General features: G+C 39.9%; 1 protein-coding gene across 3 annotated transcripts in view; it reads right to left on the reverse strand.

Annotated features, from left to right (window-relative positions):
• Window positions 1-591: 591 nt before the first annotated feature.
• The window catches only part of Znf451 (zinc finger protein 451), a 58,861-nt gene continuing 41,501 nt past the window's right edge, over window positions 592-17,951 (reverse strand). For 2 of the 3 annotated variants that reach the window (XM_051153023.1, XM_051153022.1), the window contains 4 exons: window positions 16,056-16,186; window positions 13,596-13,782; window positions 7,782-7,847; window positions 592-1,392 (listed from right to left, as the gene is read on the reverse strand). In XM_051153023.1, coding sequence (XP_051008980.1) covers window positions 1,346-1,392; window positions 7,782-7,847; window positions 13,596-13,782; window positions 16,056-16,186 — 431 coding nt within the window. In that variant the 3' untranslated portion in view covers window positions 592-1,345. The remainder of the gene's footprint in view (window positions 1,393-7,781; window positions 7,848-13,595; window positions 13,783-16,055; window positions 16,187-17,951) is intronic. The other variant, XM_051153021.1, reaches the window with a different exon arrangement.

The following is a 17,951-nucleotide window of genomic DNA, read 5'->3' on the forward strand; positions in this document are numbered from 1 at the left end:
CTTCTAATTGAGAAATCTGTTTTCTTGTTTTGAGGCAGGTCCTCACCATAGGATAATCCTCCTGCCTCAGACCTTCTGAATGCTGGAGTTGCAGGTAGGTCCAGCTGTAGAAATATTTTTAATATTGACAAATTACACCTTAAAAATTGTCAAGGGCAAAAAAAAAAAATTGTCTACAACACTTCTGCACAAATAACATGAAAGATAAATACCTAGATAATATCAGATGCTTATTCTTCCACTGATGTAAGGTTTTTACTCACAATGGAGCTTCAACCTTTAAGAACTAAACATGTCATGTCAGATGTAACTCAATGAATAACTAAAATAAAGACAGTCCACATAAAACTGAACTTTTTCAAAGTTAAGGATTAGCCAATCTTGGAGTGCACGCCTGTAACCCCAGCATTCAGGGAGGCAGAGGCAGGTGGATCTCTGTGAATTTGAGGCCAGCCTGGTCTACAGAGTAAATCCAGGACACCCAGGGCTACACAGAAAAAACAAAAAGAAAAAAAAGTTAAGGATTATTTTTGAGTAAACTAGACTTTCAACATTATTTCTTGAAAAGTATATTTCCAAAAAATAGAAAACAATTAAAAATGTTTGCATGAATACATAAAAGGACTAATATTAAATAAGTTGAATCCTATGTATATAGTTTGATATTCCAAGTCATACAAAAGGCTGAAGAGGATAGAAAGTTTAATTTTAGTTGTTTTAAAGATGTTTTTATTGTAGCAATGTGCAACTCTATTCAGAGCAAGCATACAACTGCAGATAGCACACAGAACCTTGATGACTTTAGTCTGTTTCTATGATTAGTTTCCATTACCCTCTTCCAGTTATCATAAACAATCATCTCAAAGGTGTATTATACATTAGGCTCACATAACAGAACTTCTAGAAAAAAAAACTGAGTTAATGGCACCTTTTATTTATATTCATTTTCATTCCTAAAAAAATAAAAGAGTCATTTGTACAGTACAAATAAACTAAAGATGTAATGCTATAGGGAAAACATTCAACAGTCAAGAGCTTTACACATGTTTTCCCTTTTAAAAAATGATTTTAACCTAATGCATGAATTCTAAGTTAGCTGGAAAAAAACGTGATACTCATTATTATGATTTATGTTTCCATTGGCATGTATTCTGTTCCTTCCATTTATTTTTACACAACAGCACAAAATACAAAGCAAATATGAGATGAACATAGGAAAGAATAAAACACATTTTTAGATTCATTTATCCTAGTAGATTTCTGGTCTCCTTTAGAAAACAAAGTCAAGAATTCATTTTCCTGAGTCTCTTCAAGGCCACTTGATGCTGTGTGGTAACACCTTTAATTACATTTCCTCAAGACTTCTTCTAATAGCTTCTTCTAATTCCACATCTGCATTAAAAAACAGAATTTTAAAACAGGGCAGACAACTAATCATGTGCTGTCTGTGACAGGTTATTAACACATTTCTTTCCAAGAAGCAGAGTCGCAGAGGATGAACTTACACTGCATTGGAGAGAATTTGGATCTGACCCCAAGTCAACTTTACACACGCATTTAGTATGCCAGGAGATGTGTATGTTCTTTCCATTCAGAGATAGAGAAACTCAGCAGACTTTAGTGGCACTGACATGTTACTTACCTCATCACTGAACAAGTAGCATTTATTTCCTAAAAGATTCAAGATGATACGTACAAGAAATGGAAACAGCCTGTTGACAGGATGGCTGGGGGGCAGGAAGGGGAGGTTAGGGTAAAGGCATTTGCCACAAAGCCTGATGATCAGAGTTCAACTCCCTGAACCCACATAGCAGGACAGAAGCAACTACCCCAAACTGTCCTCTGGCACACACTAAAGAAAACACAACTTTAAAGAACTAGAGTCCAGATGTGGTGGCATAGCCTTTAATACAAGCACCTGAGAGGCAGAGACAGATGGTGCTCTACGTGACCAGCAGTAAGGGCTACGGTGGTGAGATTCCTCTCACCTGGTGTGTGTGTGGGGAGGGGGGAGGGGCACAATGACAAAGAGCCTGTAAAAATAAGATGTCTGTGTTTAGGGTCAGCATGGTCTACACAGCAAGTCCCAGGCTAGCCAAGGTTACAGTGAGGTTCTGATTAAAAAAAAAAAGTGGGGTGGAGGTGGTGAAAGGAAGAAAAGAGGGAAGGAGGGAGAAAGACAGAAACAGCAAGGAAATACTCTGAAATGACTATGACATTTACTTTCTATTTGTCCATTATAGTTCAATAAGGCTTGGGGGAAATTAGCTTAGGTTTGTAGCATCCAAGGCAAAAGGAAGCTCTCAGCTACATGGCATCTAAGAAGTATGTAAGTATTTGAGTGTGAGTGTGTATGCTTGTGTGTGCACATGCGAGCATCTGTCGCAAATATTTTTTAAATGCATACCATACACCAGGAACAAGAATAACGTACTGGAGATAGATGACTCAGTGGGTAATGTTCCTGTTACCTACACATGAGAATGGGCCCCCTCCCCCCATAGCCCATATAAAACTCAGGCATGGTGGGATGAGCTTGTAGACTCAGCAATGGGAATGCAGAGACAGAATGACAAGTGCAGCCAAAACGGCAAGCTCCAGTTCAGAGTCAGTGAGATACTCTATCTCAAAAAACAAAAACAAAGCCGGGCATGGTAGCACATGCCTTAATCCCAACACTTGGGAGGCGGAGGCAGAGGCAGGCGGATTGCTGTGAGTTTGAGGCCAGCCTGGTCTACAAAGCAAATCTAGGACAGCCAAGACTACACAGAGAGACCCTGTCTCAAAAAAACAAAAACAAACCAAAAACCAAACAACAACAACAAAAAAAGCCAAAGAAGGTGGAATATTAACCTCTGGCTTCCATATATGCACTCATAATACACACACCTGCACATACACATGCAATACAAACAAACAAACACACACACACACACACGAGGGGAAGGGAAGGAGGGAGAGGAAAGGAAAGGGAGAGAAAAGAGAAGGGAGTCGGGCATAGGCAACTGTGAACAGAGCAAGCATCACTGGGTCACAGGTCTCTATGCCCCACTAGGACTGAGGCTAAAATCAAGGAGGGTAGGATTACCATTGGCTTTTACTACTTCTTATACCAACGTCTTTTCTCATGTGCTCTACTCACTGTACAGGCACTCATGACTCCTCTAAGAATTTTCCTGAGCTGCATTTTCCTTAGCAGGAGCTGGTTAGTTATGTTGTCTTCAATTTAAAATGCTAAAAGCTAACCTAAACTGTGCGTTAAGTTATATTATAGCTTTACTCTAGGGGTGGTGAGGTACCCCAGATGAACTCAAAGAAGTAAACTGAACATACACAAAAAAGCTGTGACACTTAGCAAAACACAGACTGTTCAGCCTTAAAAGTAAACTTAGTGATTGAAGATGTGATACCACTGACACAGAGCAAAAGAAGAGAAGAGCTACCTCAAGCAGAGAACTGTACATTATGGGCACCTGATCACACCAAGGTGACCTAGGAACACATGCTCTTTTCAGTAAATGGAGGAAAATCAACTAATAGAGCATGTAGGAAAATAGAGACCAATCTTTATCTTATGGGGGGAAAACAATTTCTTTCTTTCTCTCTTTTTTTTTTTTTTTTTTTTTTTTTTTTTTAGTTTTTCGAGACAGGGTTTCTCTGTGTTGCTTTGGCTGTCCTGGACTCACTTTGTAGACCAGACTGGCCTCGAACTCACAGTGATCCACCTGCCTCTGCCTCCCGAGTGCTGGGATTAAAGGTGTGCGCCACCATGCCCGGCTAACAATTTCTTAATATACTATATAAATAACAGTAAAAGAAACAATGGAAGAAAATATATTAATGATGTAAGGAAAATTCACAAGATCATGAGAGGTCAATAGCAGAACTGAATTAAAATGTCTTTTATCAATCAAAAGGCAGCACAGCACTCCAAAGGACAGGACAGTAGGGTGACCAGAGCTTGAGAGTTGGACATCAACCTGAATAGTACAGTGCAGTCTTGTCAAAAACAAACAGGCTGGCAAGGTGGCTCAGTGGTTAGGAGCTTTTGTTACTCTTGCAGAGGACCTGGTCATGATTCCCAGTAGCTACATGATAGCTCACAAGCACTTAACACTTGATGGGTTGGGTTTTGACTTCTGGAGTCCACAGGGTAGGGAGGACTGATTGCTGCAAGGTGTCCTCTGACCGCCACATGCATGCAGTGATGCAATCCCACCCCCCAACACACACACAAATATTGTCAGGGCAAACCACAGAGAGAAACTTGAAGGATGTAAGAACTGACTATGGGATAGGGAGGAAGGAAAGATGACAGTATAAAAACAGGAGAGCATTGTGAGAATTTTACTGTTCCTCCTCATCACCCTTGCCCTGACTGGCAGTTGCCCTAAGTAAACAGCAGCCTTTGCTCTCAATATGGGATCCTGGGCCCAGATCTTAGAAATAGCACAGGAGACCTTACAGACCACTGCTGGTCTATTTTAATCTGTAGCTACCTGAAAGCTAGTAAAAGGTACCCAGTCATCTATTTCCCCTAACTTAGAACCCTCTCTGGATAGAAAAAAGGTCGCACTGTGGGAGCAGGGGATGGGGAGTTGGGAGGTGCTGTAAGCCAGACAAAATAACCCATCACAGACTGGAACAAAATATGGTTTTTGCTCATACAATCAACCACAAAACCCCGGGAGGAAAACTCAGGAAAAGACTCTGTGGAGTTAAGGTACCCAAAAGTGCCTGGCACAAGGAGGGTTTAGAAAGGCATGTGTGCCTGGGCAGCAGGCAAACTTAGACACTATGTGATGGGATCTCACCACTAACTCATCTACAGGTCTGACACAAGCCTGGCTAGCTGTAGGAGCTCTAGCACAGAGTAATCTGCAAAGACAAGGAGAGATGGGCTTTGTTTAGTTCCCAGAATTCAGGAAAATCTGTCAAAAATAAGCCAAAAAAACCTCAAAAAGCACCCAATGATCACATTTAATAAGGAATACAGGTTTTCCAAAAGTAGTGACTAACTGCTTAGTCTGTTTATATGAAGAACAGAAGAGTAGAATTTGATCTCCAGAATTATCATTGTAACATTCTAGTACCATTTTCAACAGCAAGAAGAATGTAAGAAAGACTGAAGGTGAAGGACTTGCCCACTACTACACAACCTCTAAGGCGCACAACTGGATTCAGTGTCTGCACATGTCATCACCATGTTGGATGACTTCAGTTTCCCTGATGGAGTACACAAACAGGCTTATAGACTGCTAACTGGCCTGGGTGGTCAGAGTTTGATACTGGTTCACTGAAAGCAACCATCACAGCTCGCCCCAACAAAGCAAAAGCAAAGATACAAGTAAATTTATCCTGTCTTCTGTCCCCATTTGTCAAACATTTACAGTGTTGGGAAAGTGAAAGAGACATAAACTTTTCTAAGTTTCTCTCAAACAGGCTGTGTCAATTATCTAGTAGCAGGAGGACAGGCCCTGGTGGAACTAACACTTTTATGTTCTTACTAAGAACTTCACCTACTCAACAGCAATCAGTTAATGCTCAGACTATGCTGGGTTCTGATGAAGGAAAGAAATAAGCATGAACCTATTTCAAGTACACTTGGATGGTACGGCTGCAGCTTCCTACGGAGAGTTGTCCAAAAGCCAGAGAACTTTAGCTGTGTATGTGGTGTAAGCCTGGAATATCAGCCTGATAGGGAGGCTGAGACAGGAGGATTATAAGTTCAAGGTTGCTTAAACAGTATGCAAGACCCCATCTCAGCAAAACCAAACCAAACCAAACCAAAACCAGAAAATCAACCAGAAATGACATCTGAGTTACTTAGTGTATAGTGTAGCAGCTCTCAACCTGTGGGGTCATGACCCTTTTGGAGGTCAAACAACCCTTTCACGGGGTCACCTAAGACCATCTGAAAGCACAAATATTTACATTACGATTCATAACAATAGTAGAATTACAGTTATGTAGTAGCAGTGAAAATAATCTTATGGTTGGGGGGTCACCACACATGCAGAACTGTATTAAAGGCGCATGGCGTTAGGAAGGTTAACAACTGCTGTAGTGGAAAAGAAAAAATAGGCAATTAGAGGAAAATGGAGGGAGATCATACCCCTTCCTTGGCAGGGATCACTGTGGGTTAAATACAGTATAGAAGGCATCATCAGGAAATAAACAAATCACACTGTCACTCCTTCTGCTTTTCTAGGAGTGGACATGATGCTGGCCTTACTAACTAATGACAAGTGTAGGTTGTCCTCTTCTGAATTCTGACTGGTTAGATTTTAGAGAGGATCTCAGGCAGCCTTCTGCTTCCGAACCACTAGCCAGCCAAGGATGGCCTTAAGCGTCTGACTTTTCTATGTTCGCCCAATGATGCATTATGAGCACGTGCCTCCACATCTGCTCTTCTGTGGCACACGGGCAATTCCTCTACCAACTGAGCTATGCCCCAGCATGTTACCTGGGACTTTTAACACTAACTAAACTAAGAACCATAAAAACATTAAAAAAAACTGGCAGCACGGGGAGGGCTCTCAAGCACACCCAGATGCACGCATGCACAGTCACCAGGGTAGCCAGAGACGCACAAGACTCAAAAATCCCAACATGTGGGGACTTAAAATTTATAATTTTGACTATCATTCTCCTGGAATTAGTCATAGGTTTTTGAGTAAAGGTTGGAAAAATCTAAACTGCTGCTCAGTGGTATTTTTCTTCCAGGACAAGCAACTTGCTTGGTACTTTTTGTTTAAACTCAACTAAAGCTCTTTCTCTGCCTAACTCATCATTGTGACTGCTGAGCACAGACTTAGACCTTAAAGATCATGCTGGGAAAGCCTGGTGAGCAAGCTTCTAATTAGGTTGTAGATTTTCTGCCAACTTTGTTATCCTGTGACTTTTGGCTATAAGAGAAAAAGATCACAGTTCAAGTTTATTAAAAAGAAAAAGAAAAAAGAATGAATTCCACTGCCAAGCTCCCATTCCCAAAGCCCTCCAGCGCACAGCTATAGTGTGCTCTTGAGGACTCATCACATAGACCAGAGATACATCAATGAGACGGCTTCATCCACAGAACTCCTTAGGGACCACAATGCTGTAATGTAGTGTAAATGAATACTATTTTCCCTCTATTAACAGATACACTTCCAACTTTATCAGTGAAACTTGAAGTGTTTTTTAAGATCGACTTAATATTCTTCCCCAATCATTACAAAATGCAGTCTATTACGGAAAAACTAAAAAAATGGTTAGACAAAAAGCAACAACAACAACAACAACAAAAAAGTAACACAATGCCAACTCACACCAAAGCCCCTCCCTAGCCTGTAGGAGGAAGAGCTTTTCATGGAAGGAGGAAGAAAAGTGTGCTCCTACCTCTCAACTAGGTATTGGACTGGATTTGGCCAAATAGCAATGTGCTACTGTGTTCTGGCTTCTACATGTAGGTTTCCTTCCTCCACCCCAGCTTTTGTTTTGTTTTGGTTTTGGGTTTTTTTTGTTTTTTTTTTTGCTTTTTGATACAGGGTTTCTCTATGTAGCCCTGGCTGTCCTGGAACTCTCTTTGTAGACAGGCTGAGCTCAAACTCACAGAGCTCCACCTGCCTCTGCCTCCCAAGTGCTGGGATTAAAGGCCTGTACCACCACCACCCTGCAGGTTTACTTTTCAATCATTTTATGTACAAAAAAAATGTTTAAGGAAGGAATATTGAAGTAAGGCTTAAGAAATTAAAGATGATAACAAGACACACTCAAGTGTGGCAAGGATGATCTCTTACCCTCTGTGGATCTGAGCTCCTTTACGGGAGTACCTTTTACACCGGCATTGTCATCACTGTCACACTCTGTAAGAAATAAGTGCAAATACATTTCTGAAAAATTTGTGTCCTACATTTCATATTTGGCTTCAAACTCACACTGATTCTCCTGCCGCAGGCATGAACCACCATGCTTAGCTGAACAGTAGTATTTTCAGAGAATTTTCTCTCACCAAGCTTACTCCCTAGTGCCCCACTGTTAGCCCAGCAGTGCTTGCTGTTAATGCTTACCCAGTAATACTAAAAACTGACCAAGTCACTATAGTTTCCAATCAGAGGCACTCATCTCTATAAAGGTAACAAAAAGTCTTAACTCACAATGGCAATACATGGCACCAACTTACCCAATGCCATACAGGCTTTCTAATGACCCTCAAATGTCTATAAACTGTTATGGTAGACCAGGTATTGAAAAAAAAATCACCTCTGGCATAATCAGTGCCCTTGCTATTTATTTGACTAATCATTTTCTTTCTGCATATACACTTGTATGCCAGAAGAGGGCATTAGATCAAATTATAGATGGTTGTGAGCCATCATGTGGGTGTTAGGAATTGAACTCAGGACCTCTGGAAGAGCAGACAGTGCTCTTACCGCTGAGCCATCTCTTCAGCCCAGATAAATGAACATATGTCAACATATCAACATACTATTATATGTAAGAAGACATACACATGAATATATCATATATCAGAGACTGAATCAAACTCAAAATAACTAAATATAACTAGTACGTGCTTCTGCAAAAACACAGAAAAACACTAAAAATTAAAAGGTCACAATTGCCCATGAGTAAAAATTAAATTCTTGTATTTCGTTATATGCTTTTATTGCAGAAATTTTGTTTTTAAGCAAACTGCTTCAAATATTTCAAGCAGTGTCTTAGAGAAACATTTTTAGTTTTAAAAACAAAATCCAGCCTCTAAAGTCTAAACATTAAAGACAAAGAGAGAAAGATCAGGTGAGACGGCTAAGCTGCTGAAAGTACATGCCACCAAGCCTCACTACTTGAGTTTGATTCCTGGAACTATTCTCCACAGTTGTGTGGAGAGCGGGGACTGACTCTGACATGGACTCTGTATTTGACATGGACTCTGTATTTGACCACTTCCCCTTGGTGGGGAGGTCTGGCGGCACTCAGAGGAAGGATAAGCAGGCTACCAGGATGAGACTTGATAGGCTGTCTGTGACCATACGGTGGTCCCCTTCTGTCACAGACCTAGGGGAGGGGAATAGGGTAAAAGAGGGCGGGCGAGAGGAACAGGAAGATACAAGTGAGGGGATAACAATTGAGATGTAATCTGAATAAATTAAATAAAAATTTTTTAAAAAGAGGAGGGCCAACTCCTGCGTGCTGTTCTGTAACCTCCACAAGTGTAAATATATAAGCAAATAAATGTAAAACAGTCTATTTTTAAAAAGAACAAAGGGAGAGAAAAAAATAAAAAGCCAATGAACCAAGACCTACAAAGAATATAAAAGAAAGTGTCAATAGGTTTCTGTCCCAACAATGTAAAGTCTAAGTCAGCCAAACGAACATGTCCAAACTGACGCCAGTACCTCACCTCTTCGTGGAAGTCCTAAAAATTAAAACTGTCAGTTTGAATCACGTGCAGATTACACAGAGCTGCAAGACTTAGAACAGGTTCTTTTGCCTCAATCAACCCATGCACAGAATTGAGAAAATATTAACATTCTTCTATTTTCAGTCCCTTACACAGAATTAATTGTACTATAAAGACTAGGGAAGCAACAGGCAGATTGGCCTTTTGACTTAATTCAAAACATAATGCCCGTTGTACAGGCTACGGTACTGCTTCAATTGTCTACATGTTCACAGCACAGGTGAAGTTTTATACTCACTTCGTTCGTTTGTTTTTTGAGATAGGGTTTCTCTGTGTTATTTTGGCTATCCTGAACTCACTTTGTAGACCAGGCTGGCCTTGAACTCAGCGATCCACCTGCCTCTGCCTCCCAAGTGCTGGGATTAAAGGCGTGCGCCACCACGCCTGGCTATATCCACTTTTTAAAAATGGATTTCAAAGTCTGTGTTACACCTACTACTTCAATCTTACTCATTTAAAGTAAAGCCACAACCAAATGCATACAACAAAGCCTTAGGTGCATATAGCAGACGGTTTGCAATTAACTGTGGCAATCTTTCCCACTGCTTCTCATTCTCAAGAGAGGACACTGGTCCAAACACAGAGTAACGGTAAGGTGGATGGACAGCTGGCCAGGGTTGCCACTGTACTTCTTAGAGCTGCAGGCCAAGTACATACAACCTGAGGGGCCTGAAAGATAGGGAGATTAGTTCAATAGCTCATTGCAGACCCTAGGGCATTTACAACATGGACTGCTTTTCTTGACTGCTCATCATCAAGTCTACTTTATGTTTTGAGGTACCAGCACTCTCACAACAAATTTCTATCTTCTGACAAAGAAAAATTTCTATATAGTTTTAAAAAGAGAAAATCTGATACATACTTTTATGTAAAATGCAGCATTATTGCTCTATAGTAAAATACATCTCCTCTTCAATCTTAAAGCACATGGCTAGAGCCAATAGCTTACAATGCATGTGTGGGTGAGTCGTGATCCTCTAGCTCATGGAATTGGCTTATACCAAACAAAGTCACACCCACAGCATATGATACTGATGAAAAGTAGAACCTACAGGTTGGTAATTTAAGCTTTCTAAATCTCTGCTTCCTTACCTCTAAAGACTTACAATCTGATACATCTAACTCACAAAAGGGGAGAGGGATTGAAAAACATTAAGAAGCTATTTAAATGTATCTGAAGTCTAAATGTTTAAACAAGTTGACTATAAAAATGATAGCATATTGGTTGTAAGACAGTACACCCGCAATGAGAGCTTCAAGTCCCAGCAACGAAAACAGAAGGCAAAGGCACTTCTACTTTATCCTAAAAATGAACATTCTGCTTGCTGGGTAAAGCCTCGAATACAGACAAAAATCCAGAAGGTTCACGTAATGCTGTACACTTATATTTGAGAAAAAGCTTTCAACCGATTCTCAATTCTCAAGAAGCTCTACTAAATCCCTCTACACCAAAATGAAAGTCTTAAGAAAATGGCCATAAAATCTATGGATAAGAACACACCCACAGCAGCTGTCAACTGCTGACAGCTCCTCGGCCAGTGAGGCTTCATGCCCACCTCCCTTGTGCATGCTGAGCATTGGTCTGGCTTGAGCTTGTGCAGGCTCTGTGCATCTGCCACACAGCAGGTGTGAGATCATATGTGCAGCTGCCCTGCTGTATCCAGAAGACACTGCTTCCTTACAGTCACCCACCATCACTCACTCCGACACTCTTCCGGCCAGCTCCTCTGCAAAGATCCCTGTTACTTTTATTACTATAAAAGCAATAGATAGCAATATTTGAGGTTTTTTTTTTTTTTTTTTTTTTTTTTGGACAGGGCTAATAAAAACAGTATGATTCCCTAAGTACCTAAAGCATTTTATATATTGTGCTAGACATATTTATATAAACCCCAATTCTTATAATCTAATACATATTAAAATAATGTTCAGAAAAGAGGATGAGTAACTTGTCTGAACTCACTCAGCTAGGAAGCTACAAAGTTAGCCTTTGATCAAAGCCTATGCCCTTCCTTCTGTGGGACAATCTTTCATTTCACAAAGCAATGAGTTCAAATGAATTCCGAGGGCCACAGAGAGCACTCATGAGACACGCTCAACCCTTCTTACCTCCAACCTCGTGCACACACACAGACCCACTCACATACAGTGCTTCACTCCAAACAACAGCAACACAGGCAGATTCACAACAGGCCTCCCATTCTGAACCCTACAGGAAACAGTCCCAAAACTGTACCACAGAGAAAAAAAAATGAGGTTGACTGGTGTGGCACAGGCACAAGTATAGGTTGCTGAGGACAGGATACAACTTTTTTATTTGATTTGGTTTTGTTTTTAAAAGAAGCCCCAGAGAGAAAAATTAAGTGGATAAAAATAAAAATCACAAAATAGGAAGCTAATATTCAGAACTGCAGCATAGTATAAATACAAAAGAGTTCACTTTGCTTTACAATAGTCACAGTACTGTGACTTTTAGTGTACACATTAGCTGAAGGTGGTCATGAACTCCCAGTTCTTTTTGGCTCAGCCTCTCTAAGGACACCCAGCCTCATTACTGACTCACAAGTACAGCTGAGTGTTAAACATGGTGGCCCACACTTTTAGTCCCTGCACTTAAGAGGTGGAGGCAAGAGGATCTGGAGCTGAAAGCCAATGTGAGATATGAGAGACCAGGGGCTGGAGAGATGGCTCAGTGGTTAAGAGCACTGCCTGCTCTTCCAAAGGACCCGGGTTCAATTCCCAGCACCCACATGGCAGCTCATAACTGTCTGTAACTCCATGATCTGACACTTTCACACAAAAAGTACACATAGATTAAAACTAAATAAAATATTTTTAAAAATTAAAATACAAAAAAAAAAGCAAGAGATATGAGAGACCATTTTAAAAATCAAAAGTAAAAAAAAGGGGGGGTAAGTAAAATCATACTTTGTAATTTAATTGATCCACTGCAATTGCTGGTTAGAATAACACTGTTCATTAAATATAATTTCAAACAGATTACAAGAAAATGGAGACAGAGAATGTTAAGGCATACAACAACACTCCGAAGAAGTAGCCAGTTTTCTTTCACTGAGGCCATTCACCAAAAACTTCAAATCTTTTTTTTTTTTTTTTTTTTTTTTTTTTTTTGAGACAGGGCTCATATATTAGGGCATTTTGGGGGTTGTTAATATTAGAAACAGAGTCTCACTTTGTAACCCAAGCCCACACTGTTCTGTCGTCACAGCTAGCCTCCTGCTTCAGTCTCTGAACAGCTAGAAGTACCACATGTGGATAACCACAGCTCTCTACTAGAACATTTAAATACTATTCTTGTATTCTCTCCTTTCATATTTATGTCAGAAATTAGGAAAAACAAACTTTAAAATCCCTGTAGCTACTTTCTTTTTAAAGTATGGGGTGGTGAAATTGAACACCTACCCATGGACAAACTCAGAGAAGGCTGGAAAACTACCACCCACAGCAATGAAGTAGAAGACGCCCACCCTCCCAAGGATGCATAACTCATCAGCACTTCATTGCACCAGAGCAGAGTCTCAGTCTCTTAACTTTTCTAGGTATTGCTATATTTTTGCTTTCTTGTTTATCTATTAACACTTTGTTTTCTGGCAAAATTGGATGCACTCAGGTGGCAAACTATACTTTACTTTCTAAAATTCTTAAGATAAATTTGAAATTCTGGAAATAAAGTGAACATCTGAATTCTGAGTTTTAATATGTTTTAAGACATTAATATATATTTTAGACAAGTGGATATTGATTTTATCTATTAGAATTTTTAGAAGGCTGTGGAAAATTACTGTAAATTACCCTCACTCTGAAACACTAAAAAATGAAAGTAATAATGTCAGGCATGATGGCATAGGCCTGTAAATTCAGCACTTGGAGGAAGAAGAGACAGGAAGATTAAGAGTTCTGCTACATCAGCCTCTACTAGACAGAAGTTTAAGGTTAGCCTGGCTATAAGAAATCCGGCTCAAACAAACAAGAATGTAAGTATATAAGAAAGGACCAAAAAGATAGACGTATGAAAGCACAAAGGTTTAGAAGCAGACAACAGTTCACTAGCAGACAGCAGTTTATTGTTTTTCTCAGCAGTGAAATCTCTTCTTCTTGGGTGGTTTGCACTGTGATGGCATCTGCATACCTTTGGTAGTATCAGATATGCTATTTAACAAGGCACACATCATGTCTCCCTCTAAGTGGTGAGGGTTTAGTATGTGAGCTGGCCTCTGAGTCTTCTTAAATTGGTTCTCTAGCTCCAGAAAACCTTGGTCTCCCGAGAGGATGGTGAAAGGAATTTGCTTGGGCAGTTGCTCATCTAGACGGCCGGCCTAAGTTGGAATAAACAGCATAGGTTGTTAAAAATCTGCAAGAGTTTCAAATCAAGTAACACCTAGTTCACAATGAGCACATATCTAGGAAAGTATGTTACAGCTAAACTACATGTACAACATGGTGGGGGGGACCTAAACGGCCATCTACTCAAAGGAAAGGCAAATAAGCCTTTACTGGAGAAACAGACAGAAGGTAAATTCTATGACTCAATCAAAAGAAAAAGGAATCTCTTGAGGTTGAAGAGCAAGTGATGCGTTTGCAAAAGTATTCGTTCATTCACGTTATCTAAGTGATACTAAAACGTCCAAGCAGAGGACTTAATATAAAGTGAGTCCTGGCTCAGTAGTTTCACTTAATTAACAACTGCCTTCATTCACTTCAACAATGATTAATCAAACTCATATAAAATAGAATATTAACCCACACTCCAAAAGGACAAACATGATCCTTAATAATTATTTCTCTTATTATTATATTTTTTGGGTTAACAAATCTCCTGGGCCTTCTTCTATATATATTTACACCAACCATTCAACTCTCCATAAATTTAAGCATGGCCATGCCACTATGAGCAGGAGCAGTAATCCTAGGCTTCCAGCATAAGATAAAAAGTCCATTAGCCCATTTTCTTCCCCAGGGGTGCTCTATCTCACCTAGTCCTATACTTAGTATCGAAACTACCAGCTAATTTATCAACCTATAGCCTCAACAGTCTGTCTCAGAGCCAGCATCAGTGCAAGCCACCTACTAATAAATTCAACTGGCAGAGCTACTCCAGTATAATAAGCATCAGCCCACCAATAGCTGCAATTACACTTATTACTCTTGTCTTACTACACTTGAATTTGCCGTAGTCTGGATTCAAGCCTATGTATTTACTCTCCTAGTTAGCCTTTACTTACATGATGGTACATAATGACCCACCAAACACATGCATATCATATAGTTAATCCAAGCCCATGTCGCCTAAACAGAGCTTCTTCCGCCCTACTTTTTTTTTTTTTCCTGCCCTACTTTTAACCTCTGGCCTAGTAATATGATTTTCAACAGGCCTCTTAGCAAATACTCTATGTATCAATGATAATGGGATGTGAAGAAACTTATCAAGGCATCACACTCCTATTGTACAAAAAGGCCTTCATTATGAAATAGTTTTATTTATTGTATCTGAAGTATTGTTCTTTACAGGTTTCTTCTGAGCCTTTTATCACTCTAGCTTTGTCCCCACATATGACCTAGGAGGCAGCTGACCACCTACAGGAATTATACCCTTAAATCCACTAGAAGTACCCCTATGTAAAACATCAGTTTTATTAGCATCAGGAGTCTCAAGCAAAAGAGCCCATCACAGTCTAGTAGAAGGAAAAATAAAATCATATAAATCAGGCCTTATTAATTACAATCATACTTGGACTTTACGTCAGCATTCTGTAAGCCTCAGAATACTTCAAAATTTCATTTTCTATCTCAGATGGAATTATGGGTCAACACTCTTTAGAGAAACAAGATTTCATGGTCTTCTTGTAATTTCACTTCAAATCAACACATCACTTTGACTTTGAGACAGCAGCATGTTTTGGCATTCTGTAGTGTCGTCTGACTTTTCCTGTATGTATCTATCTACTGATGAGGTTCATACCTGCTGAATGTAACTAGTACAACTGACTTCTGATCCGTTAGATATGGTAAACCCCCAGAAGAAAGTAACTAACTTATTGCAGTCATTGTTATCAGCATTACCCTATGCAGTCTCCTCATTTCCGTCGCATTCTGATTTCCCCAAACTAATGTATATACAGAAAAGCAAACACATATGAATGCGGATTTGAACCTATAGGCTCAGCTTACCTTCCTTTTTCCATAATTTTTTTTCCTTGTAGCCACTTAACATTAACACAGTAATATTTTACACCTTCATCTTATCTGGCAGAGGCATATGTAAATGCAAATTCTATCCAGGACAACAATGATTAATACAGTACCTCTCAATTTCAGATATTAAAATATAGAAGGATATTAGTATACAGTAAGTAAAGTATCATCTTGGCTAATTATTCCATAAATAACTAAAAGTCTGCTAGAAAACTGACATAAGCAGTAAATAAGTAATGTGGTGGGCCCTTGTCAGACCATATAGTAGTAAGGAGAACTGATGCAGTTTTATGTAAAATCAGCACAGAAGTGATTTATGCTACCATTATAGTTCACATGGGAAAAATCCAAATAGATCCTAGATTGACATGTGGTTTTTAATAAAACACCTACTTACATGCATACATATGGCAAAATCAGCAGCATCTTTTCTTTTACTACAGCGAGGATGAAGAAAGAAGCATCCAATCCTGTTCAAATAATTATAGACCTGACAGCTGAGTGGAGGCTTCCAATTGGTGTTTCCTCCTATTAATTTTAGAAAAGATACAAATGATAGTCAAGCAGGGAAGGACAAGCCTGAGAACTTTATCGAGATAAAATACAACCTGTATTTTCCTTCTTGAAAGTTCTAAATTACACTGTGAGAGAACTCAAGTTATTAGAGTGCACACCTAGAACGCACAAAGTCTTGGGTTTGACCTCCAGCACCACATAAAACCAGGTGGTGGTGCACACTCACGTGGGGTGGAGACAGGATGACCAGGAGTTCAAGGCAAGCTTCAGCTACAGAGCAGGCTGAGGCCAGCCCAAAGCTCTATGAGATGCTGTCTCTGTCCAATCAGAGGCATCACCATCTTGTTGCTTTACAGCCTTGAGAATGGAGACTGACTTCCTTTAATCTGTCTACACATGTAAAAGCTTGTGGGGTGGGACCTGGTGAGATGTCTCTGAGGTTAAGAGCATTGAGGGTTGGGGTTTGAGTCCCAGCACCCACAGTAGCTCCTCACTGTCTGAAACGCTAGTTCCAGGAAGTTTAACACCCTCTTTTGGTCTCCACGAGCATTAGACTGTGTGGTGTGCAGACATACAAATAGGCAAAACACCCATACACACAAAAAAATAACTTTTCTTGGAAGTTCATATGGATATAGTGAGTACAGTAAAAAACAAAACAAAAACCAATGTTAACATTCTTTGAGTGATATCATTCTATATAAATTCAAATTTTGGTGGGTTTTACAAATGTGCCAAAGTCACTAGATCAGAAGCAATACATAAGCATTCACTATATTTCTGTTTAGTACGCTAGTGCTGCTCTTACTCTGTCTTCCTCCGAGAGGCTTCTCTTGTGTAAGGAAAGTTAAATCAGAGACTCTTGACTAGTCAAAGTGCTGAGAGAACTGACAGTTGAATGCTCAGCCCTAACTCCCTTCAACGCCCAAGAGACACAGTGAAAAAGAGGGCAGAAAGAAGGAAGAGGCAGCGGATGGAGGAGTGCTCTGAAACACTATCTTCTGTACATGGCGCAACTACCACGATTGTGAACTGAGAGCAGCTGTGATAACCTGCACAGGGTGGCTTGCCAGCATTCCATAACAGACTGGGGAGGAGCTCATGGTGGAGGCAGTCATGGGCTTTAGTGGTGCAGTCGCTATTACACTGCCCATACTCCTCCCACCCATATTTATACCAGCAAAAAATCAGACATGAAAGTACAAAGAGCGTGTTTTGCGAAGAAAAGGTTCAGTGGGAGTAGAAGTGAAATGTGAGACAGTAATGGAGGTGAAAATGTCTATACACACACACACACACATAAACACACAACACATATATGTATGTATGTATATATACATATTTGCATGAAATTATCAAAGATTTTTAAAAATTAAGAAGTATACAGCAATCAGCAGAACTAGAGGTAATAAAATATGGAATTGGCTAATTTATCCAGATCAGTATCTTTCTATTTTTTAATGCTAATCCTTACCTTTGTACGCTATTTCCTCTGATAATGAACTGTATCAGATACTCACTACCCTAACCTCAGGGAATCAGGGAATTCTTTCCCACAGGTCTGCCCAGTGGCTCATAGAGGCATCTAGTGAAGTGGCTCTTCACAAACAGCAACAATGAACTGAAGAGGCCAACTATGGCATGTTGAAAATCACAACAGTCCCATAACTAGGAGAGCACAGCTCAAGAGAACTCTGCTTTCTAGGAAGACTGTAGCAAACTGTAAGTTAGTGTTATAATGTTAAACAACACACACAACTAGTCAAATACAATCCCC

The sequence above is a fragment of the Acomys russatus genome, chromosome 11 (assembly GCF_903995435.1).
Source record: "Acomys russatus chromosome 11, mAcoRus1.1, whole genome shotgun sequence".
NCBI classification, from domain to species: domain Eukaryota; kingdom Metazoa; phylum Chordata; class Mammalia; order Rodentia; family Muridae; genus Acomys; species Acomys russatus.